The sequence below is a fragment of the Stomoxys calcitrans genome, chromosome 3 (assembly GCF_963082655.1).
Source record: "Stomoxys calcitrans chromosome 3, idStoCalc2.1, whole genome shotgun sequence".
In the NCBI taxonomy this organism is placed as follows: domain Eukaryota; kingdom Metazoa; phylum Arthropoda; class Insecta; order Diptera; family Muscidae; genus Stomoxys; species Stomoxys calcitrans.
This window is the reverse complement of record NC_081554.1, coordinates 137,386,193-137,398,217: the sequence shown is the minus strand read 5'-3', so window position 1 is coordinate 137,398,217 and position 12,025 is coordinate 137,386,193. Positions and strand designations below refer to the sequence as shown.

Below are 12,025 nucleotides of genomic sequence, written 5' to 3'. Positions count from 1 at the left end.
TTTGGGTGCCGGGGCATAACGAAGTAAGGGGAAATGAAAGGGCAGACGATTTGGCAGTGAAGGCCAGAGGACTGCCGTCAATAAACTTGGTTATCCCGAAGCCTTTCGGGTCGACGCAGTCCAACTTAAGGGAGTGGGGGACGAATGCGCATGCAACATTGTGGAACAGTGAAACGGTCGGTAGGACGGCGAAAATCCTATGGGCGATCCAGATCGTGAGAATACGAGGCTATTACTGAAAGGAAGCAAGAAGGAGGTCAGTGCAGCTATTGGTATCATAACGGGACACATAGGACTACGAGCTCACTTATGTAAAATCGGTGCGGCAAGGGATAGCATGTGTAGGGCATGCGGGGAAGATGGTGAGACGTTGGAGCATTTCCTTTGTTATTGCCCGGCTTTCGCGTCCAACAGATACCGGTACTTAGGTGGAGACATAATACCAGACATAAAGCAACTTAGGGGAGTGGTATTGGAAACAATTAAGGATTTTGTAAGTAGCACGGAATTCCTAACGTTCAATTTCCTTTTTGGAGGTTACTTTATAGTTTTTAGAGCTCACAACAAGCCGATTGCTGGCTTAGGTGTATGTTCATAGTGGAATAGGGCGGATTAATGTCTGCACCCTCTTTTCAACCTTACCTAACCTTTAACTGGTGGAGAGGAATTTTTTGGCGTACTTTGTGACGTGGTAGACTTTATGATGAAATAAATCAATTAGTACTGCGGCACAGTAATAAGTGTCTCAATTAATTAAATTAAAAAAAGGTAAAAACCACTCTAACAATTTTTTCTGAATACGAAGCTAAAATTTTTTATGCCGAATTTTCTAAAATAAGTTAAATGAAAAAAAAATAAAATTTTTTTTGACCGACCGGAGGACTTGAACCTGTGTTTGCAAGTCATGAACGGCATGGGGGTTTTATGCTCTACACGGTAGTACGCCTATTTTTATGGCTACCTCAATTAAAGAATTTCTTGAAAGTCAACAAAATTTCAATTATTTTGTCTGTCAAGTCTCTTGTAGAGACTAACTTACGTACCTCAACAAATAATATCTTCGATTCAATTCAATATTAGTTGAGAATTTAAAGTTTCACATATAAATTTGGTAGTTGGTTTATTCTAAGGGTTATTTTCTTGTGTAGCAAAAAACACTTAAAAGTCAGCAAAAGAGTGTTGTTGCTAGAAGCATTTGACTGGCGGGTTATCCGTAACGCGATTTGATTTTCGACCAAGAAAAACGGATCATGGTGCTTTACATAACATCCCAACTAAAGGGTGATTTTTTTGAGGTTAGGATTTTCATGCATTAGTATTTGACAGATCACGTGGGATTTCAGACATGGTGTCAAAGAGAAAGATGCTCAGTATGCTTTGACATTTCATCATGAATAGACTTACTAACGAGCAACGCTTGCAAATCATTGAATTTTATTACCAAAATCAGTGTTCGGTTCGAAATGTGTTCAAATTTTGACAAATTTTGTTCAGCGATGAGGCTCATTTCTGGTTGAATGGCTACGTAAATAAGCAAAATTGCCGCATTTGGAGTGAAGAGCAACCAGAAGCCGTTCAAGAACTGCCCATGCATCCCGAAAAATGCACTGTTTGGTGTGGTTTGTACGCTGGTGGAATCATTGGACCGTATTTTTTCAAAGATGCTGTTGGACGCAACGTTACGGTGAATGAACACGTTTCGAACCGAACACTGATTTTGGTAATAAAATTCAATGATTTGCAAGCGTTGCTCGTTAGTAAGTCTATTCATGATGAAATGTCAAAGCATACTGAGCATCTTTCTCTTTGACACCATGTCTGAAATCCCACGTGATCTGTCAAATACTAATGCATGAAAATCCTAACCTCAAAAAAATCACCCTTTATATTACACCTACGTTTGGCGCTAGGTTATTTGACATCAAATAGTTGGCAAAGAAAGAAAAAGTTTACAACTCCAATAACGTAGAAATCTCTTGGTGTTTCTGATTTTTATACCCTCCACCATAAGATGGGGGGTATACTAATTTCGTCATTCTGTTTGTAACTACTCGAAATATTCGTCTGAGACCCCATAAAGTATATATATTCTTGATCGTCGCAACATTCTATGTCGATCTAGCCATGTCCGTCCGTCTGTCCGTCCGTCCGTCCGTCCGTCTGTCTGTCGAAAGCACGCTAACTTCCGAAGGAATAAAGCTAGCCGCTTGAAATTTTGCACAAATACTTCTTATTAGTGTAGGTCGGTTGGTATTGTAAATGGGCCATATCGGTCCATGTTTTGATATAGCTGCCATATAAACCGATCTTGGGTCTTGACTTCTTGAGCCTCTAGAGTGCGCAATTCTTATCCGATTGGAATGAAATTTTGAACGACATGTTTTGTTATTATATCCAACAACTTTGCCAAGTATGGTTCAAATCGGTCCATAACCTGATATAGCTGCCATATAAACCGATCTTGGGTCTTGACTTCTTGAGCCTCTAGCGTGCGCAATTCGTATCCGATTGAAATGAAATTTTGAACGACATGTTTTGTTATTATATCCAACAACTTTGCCAAGTATGGTTCAAATCGGCCCATAACCTGATATAGCTGCCATATAAACCGATCTTGGGTCTTGACTTCTTGAGCCTCTAGAGGGCGCAATTCTTATCCGAATGGAATGGAATTTCGCACGACGTGTTTTGTTATGATACCCAACAACTGTGCCAAGTATGGTTTGAGTCGGTTCATAACGTTATATAGCTGCCATATAAACCGATCTTGGGTCATGACTTCTTGAGCCTCTAGAGGGCACAATTCTTATCCGATTTGAATGGATTTTTGCACGATGTATTTCGTTATGATATCCAACACCTGTGCCAGGTATGGTTGAAATCGGTCCATAACCTGATATAGCTGTAATATAAACAGATCTGGGGATTTGACTTCGTGAGCTTTTAGAGGGCGCAATTCCTATCCGATTTGGCTGAAATTTTGCATGACGTATTTTATTTTTACTTTCAACAACTGTGTCAAATAAGGTTCAAATCGGTTCATAACCTGATATAGCTGCCATAAAAACCGATCTGGTATCTTGACTTCTTGACCCCTAGAGGTCGCAATTATTATCCGATGTGCCTGAAATTTTGTACGACGGATCCTCTTATGACCATCAACAAACGTGTTTATTATGGTCTGAATCGGTCTATAGCCCGATACAGATCCCATATAAATCGTTCTCTCTATTTTACTTCGTGAGCCCCAATGGGCCCAATTCTTATACGAATTGGCTGAAATTTTACATAGGTCTTCTACATATAATTTAATTGTGGTCCGAACCGGACCATATCTTGATATCGTTTTAATAGCAGAGCAACTCTTTTCTTATATCCTTTTTTGCCTAAGAAGAGATGCCGGGAAAAGAACTCGACAAATGCGATCCATGGTGGAGGGTATATAAGATTCGGCCCGGCCGAACTTAGCACGCTTTTACTTGTTAGTTCTACCACCTTTTCTTATTTTATCTCCAATAAATTAGGAAAACTTTAGGACTTTTAAAGGCATGATGGAAATTATAAACACATACGATGCAAAGACGGTGTTTCGATTTTAATTAAGTTCAAAGAAGAAATTAGCGATATCATTTAAGCAGAATATATATGGTTATTCGTAAAAATTGGTCAACATTTATTTTTGGAAATATTTAACAATTATAGTTGCTTATTTTTTTTCAGTGTCTTTGCATAAATTTTCATTGAAATAAAAGTCAATTAAACCAATAGACCAACTCAAACAATAACCTGTTGAAATCATAAAAGTACTTTGACAGCAAAAATGAGCGCAAATGAAAAAATTTCATCAAAATAATGAAGCTGAATCGCCGAAACTTTCTCTATAAAACTAAGACATTCGCAAAGAAAAAAAAAATTTTTGAAAGATTGAGATCAGCCAATAAATAGTGTTTGGGAATCAGTACAAATTCAGCTCTGACTTTATGGCCAAATTTTACCGCCGATGGGTCAGTTCCTGCACCCAATAGGCACAAAAAAAAAATTAAGATATCTTTAATAATTTCACAGAAACAGAAGTATTTTATCAAAATAAAATCCTGCCCACGTCCCTGGCACTTATAAATATATGTTCGTCCGATTTAGACTAGTATTGCAATAATTTGGTTATTTCCCGATTCACACGAAAATTGGTACATAGGATTCCCTTATGACTTCCGGTATTGCTTTTGTATATTTTCGTCCGATTTTGAATAATACTCAATAATTTAGTGATTTGTTAACCAATCTTCATAAAATTTGGCACGAAGCTTTCTCCTATAACTCTTCTGATGACTGATGAGTTTCTTAGAAATTTTGTTTAGTTATAGTTTTAAGGCCTTGCTAACCAGTCTTTTCAAAAATTAGCACAACGATTTACTCTTTGGCTCCTACAATATTTACGGATTTTGATCGAAGTTCTACATCAAATTTAAGCAAATTTTAAATGCGACGACTAAGCCTGCATTTCAAATGTGGTGTTTTTACTTCATATGTCGCCTAAATCCATGCAAGAACATCCGTATTTGTAGCTCCAAACCGTATTTGTAGCTCCCACAGCAAATTTACTAAAAAATTCCGATTTGGAAATCTCCTTTGGCCGAAATTTTTTGACTTTTAAACTGTATAACTTTTAATTGAATTATCGGATGTTGACGGATACTGCAGCAAAGTAAGTTTGTAGGCATTCATGAAATCTACCCAGCAAAAATGGAATTCTGTGAAATCGGGCCACTAATGTAGCTATCGCAGCCCGAACCACTTATATCCTTTAAAATTTTGCACATGATTCCGGCAGCACTTCAATCGCTTCAAATTTCAAAGAGTTATCTCTATCTATTCTGAAATGTCATATTTTATTATACCCTCCACCATAGGAACATTCGTCTGAGACCCCATAAAGTATATATATCCTTGATCGTCGCGACATTTTATGTCAATCTAGCCATGTCCGTCCGCCTGCCCGTCCGTCCGTCTGTCTGTCGAAAGCACACTAACTTCCGAAGGAGTAAAGCTAGCCGCTTGAAATTTTGCACAATACTTCTTATTAGTGTAGGTCGGTTGGTATTGAAATGGGCCATATCGGTCCATGTTTTGATATAGCTGCCATATAAACCGATCTTGGGTCTTGGCTTCTTGAGCCTCTAGAGTGCGCAATTCTTATCCGATTTGACTGAAATTTTGCACGACGTGTTTTGTTATGATGTCCAACAACTGTACCAATCGGTCCATAACCTGATATATCTGCCATGTAAACCGATCTTGGATCTTGACTTCTTGAGCCTCTAGTGTCCGCAATTCTTACCCGATTGGAATGAAATTTTGCATGACGTGTTTTGTTATGAAGTCCAACAACTGTGCCAAGTATGGTTCAAATCGGTTCATAACCTGATATAGCTGTCATATAAACCGATCTTGGGTCTTGACTTCTTGAGCCTCTAGATTGCGCAATCCTTATCCGATTGGAATGAAATTTTGCACGCAGTATTTTGTTATGATTTCCAACTCCAATTCAAATCGGTTCATAACCTGATATAGCTGTCATATAAACGGATCTGGGGACTTGACTTCTTGAGCTTCTAGAGGGCGCAATTCCTATCCGGTTTGGCTGAAATTTTGCAAGACGTATTTTATTCTTACTTTCAACAACTATGTCAAATAAGATTCAAATCGGGTCATAACTTGATATAGCTGTCATATAAACAGATCTGGGATCTTGACTTCTTGAGCCTCTAGAGGTCACAATTATTATCTGATTTGCCTGAAATTTTGAAATTTTATTATGGTCTGAATCTGTCTATAGCCCGATACAGCCATATAAATCGATCTGCGCCCCAAAGGGCGCAATTCTTATTCGAATTGTCTGACATTTTACACAGGTCTCCAACATATAATTTAATTGTGGTCCATATCCTTGTTCTTTTCTTTTCTACTTTCTTCCATGGCGAACACAGTTGACCTAAGGGTCTCCGAGTGAAGCGACAGTAACCTAAGTTGATAGCCGCATGACCTTCAAACCAATCTAACATTAGGCCGTTTTAATTTATTTTATAGTAGGATATATTCATTTTTCATTCCGGTTGCCGAAATATCCATCCGTATATACCCGTATTTCGAAATATCCATCTCCGACCCTACAAAGTATACATATTCATGATCCTGGTAAAAATAAGGTATTTTTCCTTTTTTTTTGTCCATAGGCAGGATAAGTTCAGAGATAAGTTATATTGGACTGAAACCCCATACATACTTATCTACCGAATATATTGTATTTAGGTCTTAGGCCAATTAAAGCCGCATTTATAAAGCCGATATTTGGCGCAGTGCGAATATCGGTCTTTATTATACATAGCAGCCATATATACCGAAATATCGACTCACGTCTTGGGGCCATAAACAGCGTTTTATTTTTAATTTGGCAAAATGACAAGTGCTAGACGTCTCGACATCAGTACTAACCATGGTCTAAATTGGGGTAAATATCGATAGTCTGTTATATGTACCGATCACTCGACTTGGGCTTATAAAAGAAGTAATTATTTCCCCGATTTCAATTAAATTTGGCACAGTAATGATTGGTTATTCGACTTCGCCCAGATCAGACTATATGGGGAGATTTTCACCGGATTTGGCAGAAGTGTGATTTACATACGTATATCCCAAGTGGTGCGTATCCAATGTTCTGCCCGGCCGAACTTAATGACTTTTTGCTGGGTTTTTAATCGTTTGTTTCGTATATACCACAGTAGCGACAGCTTCTGATGGGGATCGAGCCCACGACCCAATTAAGATATCCGCTTTAATTTTGGCACGGATACTAATTAATGATATATGTCGTTGCGGATTGGAAATGGGCGACGGTTCAAATCGTTTCAAATTTGGATGTAGATCCCATATGAAGAAGTCCTTCGATTTGACATCTTTAGTCCCTAGAAGACGCAGTTCTTATCCGATTAGGTTGCAATTTTGCACGTAGTGTTTTCTTCCGACTTCAAAGAACCACGGTCTGTTAGGTTATGTTGAAAAGAGGGTGCACATATTAATCCGCCCATTACCACTAGGGGCATGCACTTTAGCAAGTAATCGACTTGTTGTGCGCTCTGAAAACTAAAATGCAACCACGAAAAAGAAAATTGTAGGTTTGGAATTCCGTATTGCTTACAAAATCATTATTTGTTTTCCATACCACTCCCCTAAGTTTGTTCATGTCTCCAACTAAGTACACGAGTCTGTTAAACGCGAAAACCGGGCAATGACATAGGAAATGCTCCAACGTCTCATCATCTTCCCCACATGCTGTCACTTGCCGCACCGATTTTGTATAAGTGAGCTCGTAGTCCTATGTGTCTAGTTATGACAACAAAAGCTATACTGACCTCCTTCTTACTTCCTTTCAATAATAGCCTCTTCCTCTCACGATCCGGATCACCCATTTGGTTTTCGCCGTCCTACCGACTATTTCGCTATTCCACAGTGTTACACGCCCTTAAATCGGACTGAGTCGACCCAAAAAGTTTCGGGTTATCCAAGCTTATCGACGGCAGTCCTCCGGCCATCACTGCCAAATCGTTTGCTCTTTCATTCCCACCTACTTCGTTATGGCTCGGCACCCAAACGATGCGGATTGTGCCATCCCCAGGGAAGGCGTTAAACTACTGCTTACACTGCAAGACTGCTCGTGGCCTTACCCTCCTGGTTGTTATTGCCCTTATGGCCATTTTACTGACGGTAAAGATATTCACACTCGACGTCCTCGCGTAAGTACCACACCATCTTACACATTCCGTGATGGCCCGGATCCCCGCCCGCAGGACCGTATTATGATCAGACAGTCTTAAACAGATCTCAGCCACTGGGTCCTCAATGCCCACTCTGTCCTTTAGCTTTGATCGATCTCTGTAACTTGATCTTGCAGACTGCAATTCTAGGGTTCCGTCATTCCAAGACTGTGCCACTGGCGGTAGTGCCTCGCACTCGACCTCAAGTGTTGACTCCGTTATCCGATCGGAAACCTCTTCCCTTCTTTCCAGGTTTCCTATCGTCGCCTCAACTAAACCGCGATGGTGTGAGATGCTCTCATCCTCAATCCATTCTCCCGTCGCCTCAAGTCCCATAGCCGCAGTTGCTGCCTCACATTTAATCTGTATCGGATCGGATATCGGTCGGATATTTAGAACAGTCTCCAGTGCTCTAGTGGGCGGAGCGATGGGGACGCTCCGCCTGTGCCAAGACAATATTTTCTCTGAACTTGTTGTATGGTCCTTATGTTGCACTTTTTCTCCATAGCCGTCCACTAAACTACTGAGGCGTAAGTAAGTTTTGGTCTAATTGAGATGCATAAAACAGTATCAACAAGTAAAAGCGTGCTAAGTTCGGCCGGGCCGAATCTTATATACACTCCACCATGGATCGCATTTGTCGAGTTCTTTTCCCGGCATCTCTTCTTAGGCAAAAAAGGATATAAGAAAAGAGTTGCTCTGCTATTAAAACGATATCAAGATATGGTCCGGTTCGGACCACAATTAAATTATATGTTGGAGACCTGTGTAAAATTTCAGCCAATTCGTATAAGAATTGCGCCCATTGGGGCTCACGAAGTAAAATAGAGAGAACGATTTATATGGAATCTGTATCGGGCTATAGACCGATTCAGACCATAATAAACACGTTTGTTGATGGTCATGAGAGGATCCGTCGTACAAAATTTCAGGCATATCGGATAATAATTGCGACCTCTAGGGGTCAAGAAGTCAAGATCCCAGATCGGTTTATATGGCAGCAATATCAGGTTATGAACCGATTTGAACCTTATTTGACATAGTTGTTGAAAGTAAAAATAAAATACGTCATGCAAAATTTCAGCCAAATCGGATAGGAATTGCGCCCTCTAAAAGCTCAAGAAGTCAAATCCCCAGATCTGTTTATATGACAGCTATATCAGGTTATGGACCGATTTCAACCATACTTGGCACAGTTGTTGGATATCATAACGAAATACTTCTTGCAAAAATTCATTCAAATCGGATAAGAATTGTGCCCTCTAGAGGCTCAAGAAGTCAAGACCCAAGAACTGTTTATATGGCAGCTATATCAGGTTATGGAGCGATTTAAACCATACTTGGCACAGTTGTTGGGTATCATAACAAAACGCGTCGTGCGAAATTCCATTCCATTCGGATAAGCATTGCGCCCTCTAGAGCCTCAAGTAGTCAAGACCCAAGATCGGTTTATATGGCAGCTATATCAGGTTATGGGCCGATTTGAACCATACTTGGCACAGATGTTGGATATCGTAACAAAACACGTCGTGCAAAATTTCATTCCAATCGGATAAGAATTGCGCACTCTAGAGGCTCAAGAAGTCAAGACCCAAGATCGGTTTATATGGCAGCTATATCAGGTTATGAACTGATTTGAACCATACTTGGCACAGATGTTGGATATAATAACAAAACACGTCGTGCAAAATTTCATTCTGATCGGATAAGAATTGCGCACGCTAGAGGCTCAAGAAGTCAAGACCCAAGATCGGTTTATATGGCAGCTATATCAAAACATGGACCGATATGGCCCATTTACAATACCAACCGACCTACACTAATAAGAAGTATTTGTGCAAAATTTCATGCAGCTAGATTTACTCTTTCGGAAGTTAGCGTGCTTTCGACAGACAGACGGACGGACGGACGGACGGACGGACAGACGGACGGACATGGCTAGATCGACATAAAATGTCACGATGATCAAGAATATATATACTTTATGGGGTCTCAAACGAATATTTCGAGTAGTTACAAACAGAATGACGAAATTAGTATACCCCCCATCTTATGGTGGAGGGTATAAAAATTCGGTTCGCGTTCGTTGCCCTCAAAAGCATCGAATACAAACACTCTTTGCTGACTTAACGTTCTATAACCTGATATAGTCCCATATAAGCCGACATCTCGATTTGTCATCTTGATCCCTTGGAAGACGCAATTGTTGTTGGTTTTGGCCGAAAATTAACATGTAGTGTTTTTGCATGAGTTTTTACATTCGTGGAATATCTGCTGGTAGTTGGTCTGTAACCTGATATAGCTTCCATATAAACCGATCTCCCAATTTGATATCTTGAGCCCCTGCAGGTTGCAATCGTTATACGATTTGGCTGAAATTTTGCACATGGTGTTCTGTTATGACTATCAACATCCGTGATGAGTATGGCCGTATTGGTCAGTTACGATCCTTGAAGCTTTAATTTTTGAAATATTTTGCAGAAATTTTGTATGTAATGTACCATATATCCTTAAACTAAACTCATTTGTAAACATTTTCAGCAGAGCCCATGGTGGTGGGTTATCAAGTTTCAGCCACCGAAAATTAGCACGTTTAAAAATGTAATTTGTTTTTTACGTATTGTTAATTTCTTACTATGACAAAATCCAAAGAGATATATCGCTGATCCAACTCGTAATTGTATATGTATTCCTTTCTATTCGCATCGATATAGGGCACCGGCATGGATAAACCCCGTTGGCAGCATACCGATATTAAATCCAAATCATCTGAAGATCTAGTCGAAGACGAACGTGATCCTGATGTTATACCCTCACAATACGGTAAGATTTTCTAAAGCTGTGATTTTATTTATTTTGTATACTAATTTCTTAATTCAACAAAAACTTTCTTTTTTATTTTCACACATGCTATTCTACCGATAATGGCACTTGAATCGTTCTAATGAAACCAATTGGATTAAATATAAACAACAACAAAAATACATAAAACCTTCGGGAAAATTGTGCTACACAATTCGCAATGGCCTTACTGAAATCATGAAAATCTGCACTTGTTTGTTGGTGGGAATTGAAATTAAAAAACAAAAAAAAAATCAATTGTCGATATAAATGAATTTAAACGATTTTCAACAAATTCGTTAAAATATTCCTACCCAAATGGAAACGAACAAAAATGGAAATCCAAATTCAACTATTGGTGCAATCAAATATTTGGGGCTGTGCACCTCATCTCGTGTGGTTGTTGAATGTGAATTCATGTTTGGTGGTGCCTGAAAACAATCCAATAACAACAACAAACCTAACAACAAAAACAAATCCTACTAAACAACAATATCAAATCCATATGAAACTAACAACAACAATAATAACGAAACACCTACAACATGTACTTCGCTATCTGTCCGTCTCCTGGCATCATCATACATGACCCTTGCATTGGTCATACCAAACCAAATGAATGGACCAAAAAAACCAAATCTCTACCATCAAATCTTCTTGCGAATCGTATAAAACCTTCGGACATCATGGATGCCTACATGTTTCCATATATTGGTTACTGCTGGTGTTGCTAAATGGTGTTTCGCTCTTGACGTTGGATGGATGCTGCCTATGCCACATTGCGAAAAATGGTATCTGAATAAAAAAAACTGTTCAAATACTTTCGCATGACCGACACAAAAATTTAATAAATTTCCATCACAAACCAATCATTATTTGTCATGCCATTTCCATTCTTATCACTCACGAACTAAACCCAATGCTTAAAAATACTCACACACCCGCATCCAGTTGGCAGTGTGGGTTCCGGAAGCTCCACCAGCTCAGCAAATGCCAGTATTGGTGGTGTTAGTGGCAATGGCATCGGTGGTGGCGGTGGCAATGGCATCGGTGGTGGCGGTGGCAACGCTATATCGAATGCTGTTACTAATGGCAGTGTTAGCCACCATTTTACATCCGCATCCAAATGGTCGCCGAGTTCCAATGTAAGTGTTTAATTGAAAAATATCTATGTCATCAAACCAATTGTCATTGTCGCCCACGTACACACTCGCCACTCAAACCCCAAGTCACACATATACCCATATATGCACATATCTGTCGAAATATACCAAGCATTTTTGCCAGATATTTTTTATAGAGATCACAGGATTTTCTATTCCATACTTTCATGACATGACAGACATTTGGCCATGCAAGTGTAAGCATTCCGA

At 39.4% G+C, this 12,025-nt stretch overlaps 1 protein-coding gene across 2 annotated transcripts in view; it reads left to right on the top strand.

Moving 5' to 3' along the window:
* LOC106090264 (neural cell adhesion molecule 1) overlaps positions 1-12,025 on the top strand; it is a 782,082-nt gene that overhangs the window by 752,900 nt on the left and 17,157 nt on the right. For both annotated transcript variants that reach the window (XR_009397497.1, XM_059364284.1), the window contains exons 17-18: positions 10,526-10,634; positions 11,604-11,797. Coding sequence is in view for 1 of the 2 variants with exons in the window: in XM_059364284.1 (XP_059220267.1) it covers positions 10,526-10,634; positions 11,604-11,797 (303 nt within the window). In the remaining variant the exon portion in view is untranslated. The remainder of the gene's footprint in view (positions 1-10,525; positions 10,635-11,603; positions 11,798-12,025) is intronic.